Consider the following 20493-nt stretch of genomic DNA (forward strand, 5'->3'; position numbering starts at 1 on the left):
TGGATTTTGTTGTAATCGCAATCGGAACACTCATTCATTATTCGTCACACCTCGTATAAGTGTTCGAATACCTTACTTCACTTATAATTTCTATGATAATAAATTTTATTCGGTTCAAGCCGTTCTTCAGTTGAAGTCGACTCATTATGTACAGGTAATCTGAGGATCCACAATTAAGCTAAATTTTTTCGAGATAAAATGAAGAACGTTAACTGTGTTCGTTAATTTTTGCCGTATCTGTGAAATTTTCGGATAGAGCGATTTTTTTTTGGTATGTGTTCATAAGAGTGTACATTCATTATATTCTGTGTCCGGTGTGAAACTATTCTCCAGAAAAATGTTTCTCAAAACAGGTGAGAGATTTTTCCATTAGAAATGGACATTATTTTTAAAAGTTTACCTTCATTTTGCTTAATAATTTCTCAATTAAAACCATTGATATCGAGCACGAATACATGACGAACCGGCAAATTTTTAACATAAAACTCTAAAAAAAATTTACGTTTGTCGCTCAATTGAAAATTGCTTGAAATTTGCCAATAGAATCAACTCTGCCTTGCCTTGCTTTTAGCTTTTGAATCTACACAAATGTTGAGGGTTGAAAATTGAGGAATGAAGTATTAACAATCAGATTTCCAAAACTAATTGAAGAGGATTTCTGAGAACAAAAATATGTATTTGCCTTATGCCATTCAATAGAGAACTTTTCATACATGACCTAAGCACATTTAGTTTTATTATTTAAATCTGGTGTATCTAGATTGACTCTATCACACTTTTTGTGTGATGTATAGTGAGAAATATGTTTTATTCATCATACATCAGCATTTGTTTGTGTGCAAAATTTCATCAGTTCATCTCCAGAAGTTTCAGAGAAAATACTCATACACTTTTTTCTTATTCCATTTTTTCCGATTCGGACCTGATATAGTCATTTTGAGTTTTCATAATGAGCTGTGCCACTTCTGAAAAAACAAAATTTCCTTCAGAATAACTAGCTAAGTTTGTGACACTACACATCTGTGCGGATCTTTTAAACAGAGTTGTATTAAGCCAAAAGTACCCAATTTTTCAAATTTCACAGATACTTTTCATTTTTTGAACATCAAACTACTCTAAAACGGCGCATTACTCGAGAAAATATGAAGAATACTTTTATTATACAAAACGTTCAAATATTCATTAGATACCGTCCAACTTAGTTTCAAGAGTTGGTTGTATTTTTAGTAGTCTGGTATTTTTATGGTACGTAATGGTCATAATGAGAAAACTGAAAGACGTGGGGTATATATAACCCACGTCTTTCAGTTTTCTTGTGTTCTTAAAAGATTCATCAAATAAATGAAAACCTATATTCAGAAATTCATTTCATTCGATAAAACCGTTTGTGAGATACAACTAAAAATAATTTTTTTATGGGTTTTCAACAGCCTGTATCTTTCAAAACAAGCCGATTTGGAAAAAACCTCAAGAATCTACTGTTGAAATATTTGTACGAGTCAAAGAGTGACCCTGTATATCCTTGATATTAAATAGGGATTCAATCTTTACAAAAAAAAATACACTTTCTTGAGTGTGAGTATGACTTTCGATTCCGCGATCTAGAATCAAAACATCATCTTCGGCCTACTTCTTGATGTGTCTATGCATGCTTTCCTTTCAAAACCTACGAGCTACCTATCAAATTATATCATTGCTTCAAGGTGAAATTTCATTTTCCAATATACTTATTTCCCAGGCGTTCGTTCCTTTTGATCATCCAAAAGAAAACTATGAAAATCAGCTCATTTTTATTTTAATATATCGATGAAATGGGTGAATGAAGGAAACCTGCTCCATACAGGGTGTGAATGAAAAGTTGTGAAAAAATTTAAGTGGTGATTCATTCTCGGAAAAATAGCCAATTTTTTTCGACACCTATCAGAAAACGGACAGAAATTAATCGAGCAAACGTTGTTATATTGTATGGTTTGGGACCGAGGAGACAATAAAAAACAATTTTGGTAGTTCCCCTATAATTATGAGAGGTAGAAAAAAAGCAACCCTCATGGTTTCTTTTGCAAGAAATATTTTTTAAACAAATGAGGTTTTCATACGTTTATTCCACAATGCAAAATAATACAACATGACCATGAGCTAGGAGGGTTGTTTACGAACATCTACTAATCTCTGTACCAAATTTCCATTTGTTTTTGGAACGTACTCATACTCATGCAAAGACCTTCAATTTCATTAATGTAAATGTGGCAATTGAATGCATAACACTTCTCAAGAGGAAACCCGCTTGCCAAATAAAAGTTCCGTTAGATGTTACTGTTACGAAATTAAAATCATCTTAATCTCCGCCAACGAGAGTAAGTATATGATTTTAAAGGAATTTGCAATTTAAATTCACTGAGAAGATAGACTCCGGCTATATGAATTCATGATAGAGATACTGAATTTTTCGTACCTACTTACATCATAATATTGACCCAGTTTCAAATTAGGAATCAACAAAAATGGGTTAAAGAACGTGGATATAAATAATTTTCTTTTTTTTGAGCTAAAACTACATTGAGCATAAATTCTATGGCATCGAGAAGACAATAGAAAAAGCCAAGTTTCGCAAGAAACTTTTTTCCTGATTCATTTCGAACAAATAAAAGGTATAATTTCCCGATAAAAGTGACAGTGACAAAACTAATTGATTCAACCCATGCGGTGAAGTTATTCAATTTAGTTCCAATTTTTTACAGTTCAACATATGATGAAATCAGGGCAGCTTATCACATTTTTATACGTTTTTTAAGGATCAACATTTAAAAGCTTTTCGTCGAGATTTGATAGCTTGCTTATATCATTCTGCATTTTCACGAACAAACTGAATTAACGTCCGATAAAAGCGAATATAAAATTTCGATTGACCGTTATCGAAACGTAAAAATCTCAATGTGAAATGAGGAATATGTGAGAAATTGGCAAAATTTCCATGACAGGAATAAGGTAATAATCCAGCAATCTTTGTCATGGTTTCAAACTGAAAATATTTATTGCTGATCCATTCATTCTGGAACTTATCGAGGTTTAAGTCAAAAGTTGAAGAAAACATTTATGCTGAGAACTGATTTATTTTTCATTCAACAATTTATATTTATTAATAATAATAATAATAATAATAATAATAATAACACCACTTTATTTCAAATAATGTACATGTTCACATAACGTATATAAACACAACAATAAATGAAATGACGTCAAAAAAAAAGCAGGAAAGATCAAACTAAGTTTGCACCAAAATACTCTGCTAGGCTATATGGCTCTAAGTTTAACAATAGAGAATAAATTTCTCTCTTGAATTTTTTTAGATTACAGATGGATTTTATTCTTTTTGGTAGTTTATTAAATATTCTAATACACATGTATGATGGGTTGTTTTCTGTTAATGTTAATCTGTGTATAGGAAAGTTTATGTCCAATGATCTTGATGAGTATTTTTCAGTAGTTATGAAGTTATTTTTATTCTTAAACAGGAAAAGCAAACAATCATTCAAATATAAGCCGCTCACTGTTAGAATACCTTTTTGTTTGAATACTCCTCTACAGCTTTCTCTGTATTTCATTTTATATATAACCCTAATTACCCTTTTTTGAATAACAAACACAGTTTCTAAATTTTCTCTAAGTCCCCAAAAAATTATTCCGTATCTTAATACTGACTCAAAATTAGCATGATACAACATTTTGAGTGATTCTACTTCAACATATTTAGAAGCTGTTCGTATAGCATAACAAATTCCGCTAAGTTTCTTTGACACGATATTTGTATGGTGGTCGAATTTTAAAAATTTGTCAATGTATACACCTAAAAATTTGGTGTACTCTGAAATAGAAAATTCATTATTATTTATTGTTATTTGACCAGGTTTTTCTAATCTACTTCGGTTTGTGGTAAAAATGACAATGTTGGTCTTTTTCTCATTTAAAACCAATTTATTTTGTTCGAACCATGATTGTGCTTTTTTAAAGAAAAACTCGCTTCGATTAGTTAGATCGACTATTGTTTTCGCCCCCACCAGCAAACTTGTGTCATCGGCAAAACTTGAAATAATTAAATCTGAGTTCAGTGCTATCTTGCATAAATCATTGATGAAGATTATAAACAGAATTGGGCCCAGAATACTGCCCTGTGGCACTCCTACAATATTCTCTATTCGTTCTGATCTTTCTTTGAAACCATCTTTTATTACTTCTACCCTCTGATACCTAGCTGACAGATAGGATTCAAACCATGCCCCAGCATTACCTCTAATGCCATACAAATTAAGTTTTTCCAACATATGCTTTCGATCTAAAGTATCATAGGCCTTGGACAAGTCTAAAAATAGTCCCAAAGCAATGTTATTACTTTCAATTAGTTTGACTATACTTTTTGTGAATTGAAAAATAGCTGTTTGAGTTGATCTTCCAGCAAGATAGCCATGCTGTGTTTCAGTAAAAATACCACAATCATGAAAAAAAGAGAGCACTCTTACAACCATCACATGTTCAAATATTTTTGAAAAGCTCGGTAACAAACTAATAGGACGATAATTATTTATATCTGATGGATCACCTGTTTTTAGTAAAGGTTTGATTAAGGCAGATTTTAAACCTTCTGGATATATTCCATATTTGAGCGAGTTATTAATTATATATGATAAAACATATTTTATCTTTTCTATGCATAACTTCACAATGAATATGGGAATTTCATCTTCTCCACTACTATTCTTGTTTTTCAAAGATTTTGACAGCTCAACAATTTCATCCGGAGTTGTAGGTCTTAGAAAAATTGATTTATCATTCCTAATAACATTACTGTAATCATGAAATGAAAAATAATCAAATTCATCCAGCAGCTTAGATACACTGTCTTTAAAATGTACATTGAATTTCTGGGCTGCATCAAGTGCACTATCTCCAATTTCACAGTTAGTTTTTATTTTTTGTTTACCATTAATCTCGTTACATATCTTCCACATAGTTTTGTTTTTGTTGTCAGATTTTTTAATTTCTTCTTGATAATTTTTTGCCTTCAGATTTCTTAATAGCCTATCATATTCTTTTTTTGTTTCATTATATAATTGTTTATATCTAGTATCCCGTTTATGCAGAGTCAACAAAATATCTAGCGTATTCTTACAATGTATTAACTGAGGGTCTTGATTTAGTTTTGATGTACTCTTTTTTTTAAATTTCAATTTTAACGGAAAACATTCATTAAACAGTCCAAAAAACTTTGAGCTGAAACTGTCCCACTGTTTATTCACCTCCTTCTCATCTACTTCGTACACCATCTTCCAGTCTTGCTCTCCCAGTCTTGATATGAAAGCCTGCTTTGCCTCTTCGTTGAAGAATCTGGTAAACTCCCTGACATTTTCTCTTATTCTCTGCACTGCAAAAGTCAACTTTTGAGCCGTGTGATCCGATAGATGCATTTTTACGATACTACTCTTAGATTCTATTATGTCCGTACAAATATTGTCCAAACAACTTTCTGACTCTGGTGTTATCCTGGTCATCGCATCTACAGTGAGATGTAATCCAAATGACTCTAACTGATTTATGAAGTTTGTTCTGTCCTTGTTTGCATATTCGATATGTATATTGAAGTCGCCTGCCAAAATTACGTGATCAAATTTATATTCTCGTACTGCTGACAAGAACAATTCCAGCCTCCCCAAAAACATATTGATATCTGAGCCACTGGGACGATAGATCGAGGCCACCATAACAATACCCCCAACACAACACTCAACAGCAGCACATTCGAAGACACCACTGACACCCAACTTTGACAACTTCCTCAATGGTTTACATCTTATGTCTTCTCTTATGTATACTGCTGATCCTCCGTGTTTCTTTTGGTCTCTACAGAAACTTGAAACCAGTCTGAAATTTTTCATTGCCATGACTTCTAATTGCTCTTTACTCTTCCAATGTTCGGTTAAACACACCATAGCACACTCCGGATGGTTCTTCAACTCAGATTCCAATTCGTCAATTGCAGTACCCAAACCTTGGACATTCCAGTGAAATAGACTGAACATTGTTTTTCCTTTTTTGATATCTTCAGTGGTATTTTTGGTATTTACTTTGTTATTCTCATTTGATCCAAAAAATTTGCTCCCTCATTTAGTTCTCGATGTTTAATGAAACTGAAACGTTTAACTCCAACACCAACCGGCCAGAAGCTTGCCTCATACATCTCCTCCCTTTTTCCAAATGGTGCAGTGACACAAAAACTCTTACGTGCCCCATTTGTTGCTAGTTCTTTGACAGTTATTTCTTTGTTTTGGAAACCAGGTTTTTTTATTAAGTAATCTTTTATATTATTTTCTGTCACCTGGCTTTTAACTCTGTATATGTAAAGCCAAACCTTCTTCTCTTCCCCACAGAATTCATTTTTATTCTCATCATTTTCAGCTGTTCCAATTGTTTTTATCTGAAAAGGTTTAACCTTTCTCTTATTTTTGTGATTGACTTCCTTCCAATTGCTGGTTTCTGTTTCAAACTCACTATTTTGCTGGTAATTTACGTCATTCGAGTTTCCACGAATTTTACTGGAAAATTCATTGTTTTTATTTCCAACATCATTTTCCGGTTGTTTAGAATGTGAAGAATTTATCTGGGTATCTTTATCTGTCAGTATTTGTTGCCAAACTGGTGTTTTATTTTTAATGCGATCAGCTGGGTTTGTTTGTGTTCTTGCCCCCTTGTGTCGAGTATGTTTATCTGTTGTATTTATTTCTGGCTCCTTATCTGATTTCAAACCAGCTGCAATTTTTTCTTGGAGAAATTGATTATTGATTTTTAATAAATTATTATTTTCTAATAATAGGTTATATTTATCCTCTTTCTCTTGCAATAGTTTTTTTAAGAATTCATTTTCTACTTTTATTCTCTCAAGTTCACTTACTTCATTTTCGGTGTTTTTGTTCTTTGCGGTTTCACAGCACACTATTCTGGTGTCACATATTTTCTTGCACTTCATTTTATTTCTAATAGCACAGGATTGATGATAGATGTTACCACACTCTACACAAATAAGTGTTTTATTTGTTTTATTCTGACAACATTTAAATGATTTTTCTCTGAAGTTCATTTCAGTTATCATTGGGAGATCTTCCGACACATCTTCAGAATCCGCCATCTTTACTCCAAAAAGTTTATTTTTGATCGTGTTATATTTAATATAAAGATCTGTAGATAAGTAGGTATATCATGTTAAAATTTTCATCGTTGAAAGTAAGATTTACGGAAAAATTATTTTACTTTTGTTTTAAATGATTCATGTGTTAATTTCATTTCATTTCATATTTGATTCTTGGAAAAATTTTGGATGATAACTGTAATTGACTTATTTTCGATGCCCTCTATGATAATCTACCTATTATCATTGAGTATTAACTAAATGCTATTATGTACAACGTTTTTTCAGTGGATAATTTTGAATTGTATGTTATTTAAGTTATTCACGCTGATGAACTTATAGTTGTTGTATTGGTTATTATTATCGAAACTGAATTACCTATATTATTGTAATTTGTAGTAGGGATCATAAATACCTATTTAAATTTTTACTCGCACATGTTAAAAATAAAATTTTTCTTCTAATATTCCTATTTGATTCTCCCTAATTCTATTATTGATTCTTTACAGTGATTTAATTTTTCCATTAATTTTCCAATGATAACGGTGTAAAAATTTAGGTTCTCAACACATTTTCGAGAAAACAAAAAAACTTAGTGGAATCTTTGAATTATCTTTTGTAGAAGTGTTTTGAATAACGTAATTTATATGGATGTGCTCGTAGGTAGGTGTATTCCACATAACTGAAGAACGGATAATATAATGGTATATATTATTTTCGTATTTGTTTCAGAAAATTACTTTCTCTCATATGTTCGTCCACTGATCATTATCTAGAAAGAGTGTATGCGTGCGTGAAATATGTGTTTAATAGCTGCGGTTCACTCTTATTTAGAGAGAAATTATTTCGTTTAATGAAATTTCTCATAAGTAGAAAAAAATTTGACAGCGGGTTTCATAAAACTTTGATTGTCCGATCAACGATTTCACAGTCATTCGATTTCTGAAACGAAATCAATGAAACCTTTTCATTTCTGAAGATATTGAAGAAGTAGCAATTGGAAATGGACATATGAAACTCCTAATTCGATGCGAGAATGATATTCTGATTGGTTATGACTGAATTATAGGTTGAAAACAAATTGACGTCTATTCGTCAATCAAGCGTTGATTCCCCGATCAAGCTTTATGAAACCCCGAGGTCACTATACTCATTACTAACAAATACTCACTGTATCCAGAGATGATAATGGGATAGCATGAAGGTATTGGGAAGAGAGAATATAATTATAAATGATAAGAAGCCGATGGGTTGAATTAAATTCATATTTAAAAACTGGAGAGAAATTTTACTGCTTATCATTCTTGTCGATTTGCTATGTCGATTTGCTATTTCGATAGAATGAAGCACTCAAGCTTAACATTGAGTTATTTCGAAATTATGCAGCTAAGGTTACTGCTCAAGTCACACCATTCAAACAATTTTTTCGAATGTTTCTTGAATGATCTTTGTGGGTTCATTGTATTCAGATAATATGAAGTAACATTCAGGTTCGTGAAAATTTAGTAACGCTTCATTATAATACATAAACAATTATTCCATTTAAAGAATGGGACGATTGTCTTTTCTGTCTTTTTCGAATGGGACAGATATAGTGTGGTGAGAAAATGAAGCGAGCAAAAAGTTCAATTTATCGCATGTCGAAAGTTGACCTTTGAAAAATTCCCAAAAAGGTGGAGTCAGTTAAAATATCGTCAAACCCGAACAGTTTCACAGAGCTCGATGAAATTTCGAGATTTATTTTTAGAAGAGTTGCTCTTCTAGAATATGTGTCTTTTTCATGATTACGATGATTTTTCTGGGAGATACGCGTGTCGGAATTTGACCTTCGAAAAATTACGAAAAGAATGGGTCACTAGATCAATTTTCTTTTTTCTGGAAATAAAATAATCCGAGTAAAAATGTATTTAATTTTATCCTTATTTTCAATAAATTTTTATTCCTGAATTTTCCAATTTTCACTGTTCACGAGAGTGAATTGGGTGTTTGCCAATATTCCTAATATTAGATATTGGTAGATCCTTATCTTTATGAACACTCGGTATATTATTAGATCAGATATTGAAGCGGTATTGCTGGTGGTAAGATATTTTTGAATCAATTTATTCGATTAGCACAATTCGACTTTTCAGAGTTCGGTTTACCTGTTTAATGGTAAATACTTTCATTAGAATTTGTTTAATTTTTAGTGTTACTTATTGTCATACACAGAATTTTTATTCGGCAATGAAATGCATGTCTTAAATAACAAATTTTAGTTCCTATACAATAATTCCACATTTCTTCATTAGGTAGGAATAATTCTCAATTAGATAACTGACGAAAAACGCAGTAAATTTGAGAGGTCTTTCATAAAAAAAAAAAAATTCAGCAGCCCCTGCTTAGATACAGCTTCCTAAAGATGCCACTTGGAAAGCAATTTTTAATTTGTTCTCCTATAATTGCAAGGAGTAGAAAAACCCATAAGAAACTTCTTTCCTTATTCATATTTTACCATTTAACAATTAATTTTTGATATATTACATGATTCATTTTGAACAAATAAACGTTTCGATCATAAAATTAAGGCTTCATCTTCAGACTGGCTTTTTCCGTGATTTCTTTCGAAAAAAGCAATAACCAGGCATCGTTCTTTCCGAGCAACCCTGTATATTCACCTGAGACCAGTGGTTAGAAATGGAGAATCATCTTTTTGCGACGATTGCATCTAGAGACAACGAGCACTAACATGCGGGCATCTATCTTACATGCCTTTTCCTACCTTCGCAGTGTGTTTCCGATGTTTTTTGAGATAAGTTCCGATTTTGCGATCCTCATAAATATAAACAATGATAAAATATGGCCACAGCCATCGGGAACGATGTATACACCGAATATTATTAAATTCTGAGGTCAACGATCAGACTGTAGTTTGAAAATGTGGGCGATAAATTGTCATCCGTTTTGTTTCATCTGATTTTTTTTTCTATACGATGATCCCAGCTACTGATCATTTCTTCCAAAGTTTCAAAAGTGGTGCCAGACTTTTTTTAAGCGGGATTCAATTGAGTGTCCCCACTTGACTCGATGAAAAAGTAAGTATAGTGAAATTGATAAAGTTTCCAACGAAAATCGAACCCAATTTTTTTTATTTTAGTACTTTTTCGTCATATTATTATATGTTCATCGTATTACTGCTCCAATAGTTAAAGAAGCAGAATCTATTTATTTCAACGTATGGGGTAGGTGTTTTTTATGAGTAGGAAAAGATTATAGTCTCCCCTATTTGGTGTATATAAATACCTACGTTTTGAAACTTGAAGATCCAGAAAAACATGAAAAGCGTTTATCTATTGGTCCATTATTCCCAAATCCATCGAAAACAGTCGATACATGTTTTTTCAATACACGCACTAGATTTTTAAGTTTTATAACCAGAATGAGCTTCGAATTAGTACCCTGAATTCAAGACATTTTATGAATACCTACTTTTTTCGGATTCAAATTTTCAGCTAGTAGAATAAATTTTTCCGCAAAAAATAATTTTTTTGAGCACTGTAGCAAAAATTTTGTGAATTCCCCGAGACCAGCTTTAATGATGTTTTAAATATATATTTTATCAAGTTTTTTTCAGTATTCAATGTTTGAAAAAGACCTATTGGATTGTTCTTGGAGTACTTCCGATTTTTTCGACAAATTTCAGAAGTTTACCTCCAGCAGAGTCTTCGATAAAACCTACTCTTTGGACAAACGATTTCTAAACATTGTCTGTGAATATTTAAGAAGAATTCAATAATTTGATATCGTGTCCAATTCCAAAAGTTCATCATCTAATAAAATGTAACAGAAATCTGCTCTCGTTACACTACCTTCTCTTGAAATATTTTTTTATCATTCTACTAGAGATCTAAGCATTCCAATCAAAATTGTTATATAAATAATCATAATAAATAAACAATTTGGTCGGAGTTCGAATTGTTTTGAATTTTTTAGTCATAGCAAAACGATGTGGGCAAAACAAACAATCCGAAAATTCTTTCCCAATGTTGTGTCTGCTACTCAATACATCAGGTGCGCAAAAAAGGAAAGTTTTATTGTTTTATAATTTGAAGAAAAGGTTTTCAGGATGAGTTCAAGAACCCTTGAGTTCGTTTTCCTGTTTAGATGAAAAAAATTCTACCCATAGTGCGAGTCGGTAAAGCAGAGACAGTTTTTTGATGTAGGAAAATGTTATACAGCGTGTCTCTAATTTAAGAAGTGACGTTGTCGACAATTTCTTTAATGGCAATCCTAATTTTTATGACTTCTTTCAAAGGATATGACAATAAAATTTCGAAATCTGTGCCAAAATGATGATGGTCAATTGAAATGATAATGATATCATATGTTTAAAAGGGTTCGCAGTTAGGGTCATCAGGATAAGAAGAAAAAAATGCGTAGAATAGACACTAATAACATTGGAATCCTATTCTCAAAAATAAAAGATTCGAATTTTAGTTGTGAAAGTTTCTGTCCTATTTGAAATTCCTCATGCTCAGAAAGCACTTAAGTTGGTGCCTGGAGGGATAGCAATTTTGGCCGAAATGACCTTGAAAATTTCGAGAATAGTAGCGCCGAATTTTATGAAAATGAACCTTTTGAGGAAGAATGATAACCAAATAAACAGGATTAGAGAGATTATTGTTTTTCGGTGATACTTGAATTAATGTACTTCCAATTGCGTTATCTCGCCTAGATTAAAGTGTTTGTTCAGTGCGATAAAATGGCTTCAGTACAACCTCATTTTTCGATTGACTGCAACACGATAATGTAAATTATATAAACAAAACCACGTATATACCTTCAATGAATCTATGCTTTCTTGTTCATTGTTCGTGAAAGGTGAAATTTTCATTACAGCTGTAGAAGGTCTCCTTGCGACTTTTAGTTCCGAAATAATGTATTGAGATCTGGGAATTCTTCTTCAGTCAATCAGGTGTTCTTCGTTTCTGTAAGGTCAGTATAAAGTAGAAAGGATCTATTCTGAGTTCCTACCATTCGTATCGAATTTTAACTGGAAAATGTAGACATTAGAAGTGAAGAACGAATAATATCCTCATCTTCATGGTTTTGCTTGAGGATTACCATATTTAAAGCATACCTTCATCCATCTCCAAATGTTATTGTGACAGCGAAACACGTGTAGTTAAATGATCCTAGTGAAAATCATGTAATTCAGTTTCTTTTGAAGCATTTCATGGTAACAAAGTCAAAGTCTTACCCTTGATTTTTATTTACGAGAAAGAAACTTTTTCTCTTTCTTGTGAAAAAATCTTCGTTAGATACTTTGACGGCTTAGAACTGTTGTCCATCGAGATATCGATTTGTCCTATCGAGTGTAACTATACTGCAATATGACGATGAAACGTATGAGTCGTGTTTGCCAGAAGAAAAAAGGGTTTTTTGATCTTTTGGACAACCCTAGTAAATAAAAAGTCCAATAGATTTGGGCCCGGAGAATCTAGTGGGTAGGTGGCATCCATATTCAAGCACGTTCACTGCAAAGTGCGCAGGACTCCAATCGTTTTGGAACCAATGAGATTCTTCCACTACTTCGGGTACTTCGTCTAACAAAGTTGCTAATTCGTTGTTTTATTTTCTTGTGAAGCTCATCTCCTCAGGTAGAAAATGAGAGAAGAATCATTCAACTCTCAATATTTTTTAATTTAGTCGAATTTACTCTTTTTGTATTCTAATAAACTATAAACTTCGTATATACAGAAGTTATGAAAAGGCATTGTACGATTTCGAAATCTGTAGAGAAGGTGGCCACTCATGTTTTTATACTTTTTTTTGACCATGAATGCACCATTTATTCGAGGACACCCTGTATACTCAATCATTGAAGCTGAAAATTTAGAAACCCAAGAAGTATTGCCATAAATGTTAACTAATAGGGTACTAATTTTTGTAACGAATTACAAATTATATTCGTACTAATTTTTGTATAATTTAGCGAAATGAAAAATGAAAAATGTTTGCCCAAAGAGGCGATTAGCTTGATGAAATAATTGCCAGCTTTTTGTGGTATAACATAGTGCAGAATTTCTCTTTTCCCTTGGATTCGACGATGTACGTTATGCAGACGTAATAATCCAATTTCATCAATTGGGTCTAATGGTGTTCTTCCGGTTATTCAAACTCAACAATTCAATCGAATAATCAAATCAGAACCTAAAATACCGAAGACCTACTCAGTCCCCACATATTTATGAGCACAGATAGCGATATATGAGTGATGTGATTTTTTCAATTCCAAAATGTGAAATGAAAATAGAGGTATCTACTTTACCACCACTATTAAATAAATACACATGCTATAATTTGGTAACTACGGAAGTAATCCATGAAATTTTTATTGGAGTCCATTTTTCGACGCGTTTTAACTCGTTATTACCTATTTCGTTATCCATCGATTATATACATTTTAATTATCAGAGACGCTTTCAACCTAGTGCTCAGATATGATGATGTTGGATGTGTAAGCTCCCAAATTCTTCGATACTTCAACAAAATCATGGAACACAAAAAGTTAGGGTTGTCCCTTAACTTTTCTACAATATAGTAAATACTGACAATACGAAGTTTGTGCGTTACTTTTCAATCATTCTATTCTCATTCTGTATACTTATCTCCCTACACCAATATGGAACAATGTGGTTTCTTACACACTCGCACAATACAATTACATTTTTCAGAAAATCTTATCTCGTTGGAAACACTTGAAAATTCTACAAAACTATTTAGAAAAATGTTCCTCCTTATGTACTCAATACTTCAAGATGTGAACGACCGATAAAGTTATTTCATATTAGAAGTAGTTCGATTACATGTAACCTATATATCAGTTCCGTGGAGGAGATGATTGGGATGTGATATAGTTCGAAAAGTATACAATAATTGTTCTAATTTCGAAAGATTAAATCCATGAACTAACTGAATCTTACGATACGAATTTTCGGAGTTTAAGTTAATCGCCACGTAATCGATATTAATAATGATCGTATACGAATTGCCAATTTCAGTAAATCATTATAATTTTATGCCAAATTGATTAGATCTTAAAGAGAAGCTCTTAAAGATTATGGTCCATTTCTCGCTTTTTCTCATTTGATCATTATTTCTTAAATTCTATAGAAGATCTTCTATTTCTGCAAAAAATATGCATTTTTAGTGAGATAAAGTTGTTTAAGTGTCTTAATTGTGGATTTTTCATTGGTAACAAATCATTTCTGTATCACCCAGCTTGTGCTCACAACGCAGACCAGATTCCTGTCTAAAATATTCTTTTAATGTTGATTGTGTGGTTCTTTTCGAAACAACTGAAAATATTGGAAGCTTAAAAACTCCTTTTTTTGAATTTATTCCTCAGTTTCCAACCCTAAAAGTCAGGGGAATAGCACTGAAACTTTGCGAAAACTTTTTTCGATTTAACCTTGGTAGTTTATAAAGAAAAGCTTGGCATATCACACGAAGAAATTTTGTAATTTTATCAACTTGATTTACCTGTTTCAAAAAGTTAAGTAGAGGTTGAAATTTTTCTCAGAAATCGAGATCCCTGTCAGAACCCATATGTTATCCTGATATCCTGAGAGTTAGATATTTTCATTTTCCAATTGCACATATATCTTTTTTCCAGATTCTCGAGTTAACATGACGGTGAAAGAATGGTTCAGGAAATATCAACCGCTACAGCTGTATATTGTTTTAATATTGACCATACTATTTCTAACTATACAGTTAGTAGTAAGTCATATTACTCATGCATTGACACTGCTAATGAATTCATACCAGATGTTATGCAATGTTCTTGCACTAATTGGATATATTATAACCATTAAGGTAAGATCTCAATATTTTTTATTAGATATTTGATACTTCTATACCTATACCACCACCACCCCCACATAGGTCCCTGGTCCTCCATTATCAAAGCTTAGATTAGCTTCATCTTTCTTCTATGTGTTTGTTTGTAAGAATTTTCCTGGGAAAACAGTATAGTTTCGCACCTTTTCTCACTCGAATAATGTTCGTTTCCAACCTACCAGTAGGGAGTGCATATTCTACACGATGAGTCTTTGAAACGTACAAATATTTCAACAGTAGATTCTTGAGGTCAAAAGAAACCCTTTTTTCCTTTGCCATTTTTTTGCGATTAGGCCCTAATAAAAGGATATAGCCATTTTAAGTTTTCTTAATGAGCTATGCCACCACTGGAAAAACAAAATTACCTCCAGAATAACTAACTAAATCTTCTAAACAGAGTTGTATTCAGCCGAAGTATCCAATTTTTCAAATTTTACAGATACTCTTTGAATTTTGAACATCAAATTACTCGAAAACGGCGTATTACTCGAGAAAATATGAAGAATACTTTTATTCTACAAAACGTTCAAATATTCATTAGATAGTGTCCAACTTAGTTTCAAGATTTGGGTTCTTTGAATTTTTGGTATTTTTATGGTACGTTATGGTCATAATGAGAAAACTGGAAGACGTGGGTGATATCTTTTGCTCGAGAAAGATTCATTAAATAAAGGAAAAACTATATTCTGAAATTCATTTCATTCGATAAAACCGTTTGTGAGATAGAACCAAAAAAAACATTTTTTATGGTTTTTCAACAGCCTGTATCTTTTAAACCGAACCGATTCGGAAAAAATGGTAAAGGAAAAAAGTCTCTATTTTGACCTCAAGAATCTACTGTTAAAATATTTGTACGAATCGAAGATTCACCGTGCATATAAGCTAAAAACTATGTTTTTTCCACGACAACCACTTAAATACCAAAAATCTTCGTTCTTATTGCTCATCTAGATTTGATAACTTTTTGTTATCTTATTTATTATTTCAGTTTCAATCCAGAGATCTCCAGGACCTGACCGGTCAAAGAAAAAACGTATCGCCAAATGGCACCGATACGACCAACAAAGAGAAGTCTGAAAATTCAAAGTTGGAGGCTACAGAGCACAAGCTCAAAAACACCTTCGGCTGGGCAAGAATCGACGTTGTCTCCATGCTCATCTGCTGCGTATTCTGCGGGTCCTTGTGCTTTTCGGTCATCGTTGAAGCTCTGCAAACGCTGTTTCATATAGATCACCTCCACGAAATGCACAACCCGATTTCCGTATTTTGCATGGGTGCGGCGTCCTTCTTGTTGAATGTCTTATGCTTCATCCTCATCGGCGGGTACACCTTTCATCAGGGCTCCTTTTTGTACGTTACTGAGGGCGGAGAAGTAGTCCTGAACAGGGTACCACCGATGGAGAATGTGAGACAGGGTGAGAGGAGGCTGTCCAGAACGAAGACATTCTCTTCCGAGTTGAGGAATAAGAGGCAGAATTTCAGGGAGATGGTCAGAGATACTTTAGGTAAATTGCATAATACTAGACATTGCTTTTATCCCATGCAGGTTTATACGAGGGTGTATTGATCTAGTTAGCCTAGACCAGATCCATGCATAAAAAAAATATTGCGTTAGCATAGCAACGAACAATAACTCATTAGAAGTGTCACTGTGAAGTTTGAGGTCAAAAAAGTAAACCAGAGTTACGCAATGAATTAAAAGAAAGAAGATATCCATCGAAATTGTGAAAATCGAAAAATTGGAATATAGAGCCATCATCAAGTACCTGTATTTAAAAGGGTTAAGAGGTAAGCATATTTACGAAGATATGCTTAATACCCTTGGTGATCAATGTCCTTCGTATGCGACAGTGAAAAATTGGACTGCAAGCTTCAAAAGAGGTAAATTTTCCATTGAAGATGATGACCGATCGGGAAGGCCAGTTTTTGTGTCAGTTCCCGAAAATATCTATGCAGTTCATGACATGATTTTATCAGACCGTCGAATTGGGCTAAAACGGATAGGTATCTGAAGCACTGAATATTTTATACAAACGCATTCATCATATAGTTCACGTCAATTTGGACATGAGAAGAATTGCTGCAAAATGGATCCCCAAATGTTTGAATGTTGACCAAAAGCGAGCAAGGGTAGAAGCATCGCGTTCGATCTATGCTCGATTTGAAAACGATGTAGACTTCTTAAACCGAATTGTTACTATGGATGAGACTTGGGTACATTTCTACGATCCAGAAATAAAGCAACAATCGATGGAATGGCGACACTCTGGTTCTCCAAGACCTAATAAGTTTCGTGTCCAAAAATCTGCTGGAAAAGTGTTTTCTTCAGTTTTTTGGGATTGCCATGGAGTAATCATGATTGATTTTTTTGGATAAGGGTAGAACAATAACCGGAGATTACTATTCGACATTACTGACCACTCTACGGGAAAAAATTAAAGAGAAATGAAGCGGAAAGCTATCCAAAGGTGTTTCGTTTTTGTAGGACAACGCCCCTGCACACAAATTTCATGTTGTCATGCAAAAAATTCGTGATTTAGGGTTTGAATTACTAGAACACCCCCGTTATTCACCAGATTTAGCTCCATCCGATTATCATCTCTTCCTCAACTGAAAAAAAGTTTAAAAGTCAGAAATTTTCTTCCAACGAGGAGGTTATAAAATCTGTGGAAGTCTGGTTTGCAGAGCAAGAAGAAACAGTTTTTTTTCGAAAGGTCTTGAGACGTTGCAGGTTCGCTGTAATAAATGTATCCAATTAAGAGGAGAATATGTTGAGTAATAAAATATTTTGACATTGAAATTTTGTTTGGTTCTATAGTAGGCTAAGAATTTTTCAATACATCCTCGTATTAGATCAGATAAGTCCTTGTTTGATTCAAGTTTTTAAGAGTAGGTACTTTTTTGTGTATGGTATATAAATAATTATTTAGATGACTCTTCTATTACAATACTTTGTTTCCAGGTTCGGTTTTGGTCATTATATCCGCTGTGTTGGTGTACTTTGCCCACCCTGGGTATGTTAAATATGTTGATCCTGCTATAGCAGTTATCCATGCCATAAGTTTGATGCAACTGAGTTTTCCATATAGTGAGTACAAACTTTAAGTCTATTTCTGCAATTCACATTTTTTTTAATTATTCAAGTCCACTTGATGATGATCAAATGTGCACAATATGAAACACGACAGTCGTTATTGCTTTGTTGTATTTTGAACCCATTCTTTTTGGTTTTCAGTGAAAGAAAGTTGTTTCATCCTACTTCAAACCATGCCTGGATCTATAAACATAGATTCGTTGAAGGTAGACTTACTAAAACAATTCCCGGACATCGTGAACGTTCATGATTTTCATGTTTGGCAGCTTACTACCAATAAAGTGATCTCAACTGTACATATTATTTTTCAGAGTCCTGAGGTGAGTTCTGAAATTTTTTTCTTCCTTTATCACTTTTAAGTGAATTATTCAGTCAGATACACCGTTTTGAAAAATTACTCATGAAAAAATATGAGTAGATAACGTTATGTTTCAATGTTTCTGTTTTGTAGATATTTCAAATTAATTCTGAAATTGGTAACTATACACGTGTGGATAAGCGGGACAATTTGATAACGCGTTTTGAATTTTGCTGTGAATATGTTTCTTCATATATCCACACTGAAGAAAAAGTTTGTTATCATATCATTTTCTTTTTGTCGATCTTACAAATAAAATATAATAGGAATCGTAAATTTTTTCCATATCATATTATATTGATGAATTTTTCCCTCTCTTTTTCATAAATATAATAATTAGAGTAATTTCGATACGATACGTTTTTCGAAAAATCTTTATATAGAGTCAATTTATGTATAAGGTAATTATTATTGTATTATTTTATTGTTTATAGAAACACCTCATTGCACATTGCTAGAGTAAGATTCCACAGGACTGCCCAAGCCTAGGATACATTTTTTTTTTATACTTCATATTACGTTTTCTTATAGTGGATCAAATAATCAATCAGGACATTTCACGATTTCCAGGTTTATAAGAGGATAAAAAATGAATTGATAAATCATTTCAACGCCAATGGTATCACTCAGGTTACCATACAGCCAGAATTCTTTACGAAAGCTCAAAAACTGGACGCCATAACATCCACAAACATGTTGAAGTGCCTTATGGCATGCCAAGAATCCTGCGGATCTTGGCTGTGCTGCCCTGAGTCTGAAGAAGAGAAAAATGTGAGTACCAACACTGCCTATCAGTGGCGTCTACACACTGATACATCATAACCCTTTCAAAAATTCAAAAATTTCAGGAATTGAAAGAAATAACCTGTGGATCTAAAGAATCACTGCCAGATCTAACCACCAATACTGTGATATCATCCCAACCAGAACCAACGCAGGAGAATTCATCCGAAGAAATGCGAAATCCAGCTGTTCCGCCACTGGAGAAGTCGTCGGAAGACAAAAATCTACTGCGGAGAGATCAGAAACTCAACATCAATGCTCAAGAATTCGTGAACGACGTCAAAGAAGAGATGAAAGCCAATATGTAGATAACTATGTACATTTTTCTGTGATTTAATTGTGACTGATATTAATTTGTATTTCATAAAACGTGCCTGTATTTTAACATGCGAGATGCATTTGTCGAGATTTTGTACATACTGAGTGTCTGAGATTTTATTTACAATACTGACTAGGCCAGTGTATCCCGAATAAGTGAAAATATAAAAGATGCAAAAATATCTTCTTCTTATACTACTTCCGCTTCCTCCTGGTAATTGTTTTTGATGATGACAACTCAGTGACACTGCAGTGACTCAAACAAGAGTTGTTAGAGTCACAAATTTTCTAGACTCAACAAAAGCCACGAATTAAAAGAAATATGTTCAAATGTGATCCCTATCAATTATGTTGAGCAGTGTATATTCTTTCCACTCAACCTGTCCGTTTTTAGCTACTGAGCTGAAATACATACTCCTGTTTTCCCTGCTTATAGGAGGTGTGAAACTAAAATGAGTGAAAGAAAATGGATGAAAGAAAAGTTGTACGCTACTGCTACTCTTTGCAAGGCGTCAGTCAACGGAAGTCGCATGCGGCAAAGTATCACTTTCTGCAATTGTTAGGAAAATGATTATACTCATTTATGCAATATCATTCAGTGGATTAACACGAAATGGAAATATTCAACTTAGAAAATGAAACACATATTCAACTCGACATAAAAAACCATTTTGAGAAGCTCCTGTGTTAGTTTGCGATTCCAGGAGTGATTTTTGGTGGGAGGCGTAAAGATGAAATGTGATACATATTCTGAAAGAGCAACTCTTCTTGTAATAAATATAAGAATTTCATAGATCTAGGTGCAACCGTTCGGTCTTGACGAATTTTCAACTGAACCCATCTTTTTCAGAATTTTTCGAAGGTCAGCTTTCGAGTCGT

General features: G+C 33.1%; 1 protein-coding gene across 4 annotated transcripts; it reads left to right on the forward strand.

Moving 5' to 3' along the window:
• The first annotated feature begins 118 nt into the window (after nt 1–118).
• On the forward strand, nt 119–19796 carry LOC123309781 (zinc transporter 1). 4 transcript variants are annotated; one of them, XM_044893045.1, is made up of 7 exons: nt 119–353; nt 14835–15037; nt 16050–16566; nt 18024–18149; nt 18297–18475; nt 19084–19284; nt 19362–19796. In XM_044893045.1, exons 1-7 carry the CDS (start codon nt 338–340, stop codon nt 19602–19604), a joined length of 1485 nt encoding a protein of 494 aa, XP_044748980.1. In that variant the 5' UTR covers nt 119–337; the 3' UTR covers nt 19605–19796. The 4 variants fall into 4 exon arrangements, with proteins under 4 accessions (XP_044748980.1, XP_044748982.1, XP_044748981.1 ...); XM_044893047.1 differs by lacking the exon at nt 119–353 and adding an exon at nt 9893–10251; XM_044893046.1 differs by lacking the exon at nt 119–353 and adding an exon at nt 11937–12151.
• Nucleotides 19797–20493: the final 697 nt, after the last annotated feature.

Source organism: Coccinella septempunctata, chromosome 3 (assembly GCF_907165205.1).
Source record: "Coccinella septempunctata chromosome 3, icCocSept1.1, whole genome shotgun sequence".
Taxonomy (NCBI): Eukaryota; Metazoa; Arthropoda; class Insecta; order Coleoptera; family Coccinellidae; genus Coccinella; species Coccinella septempunctata.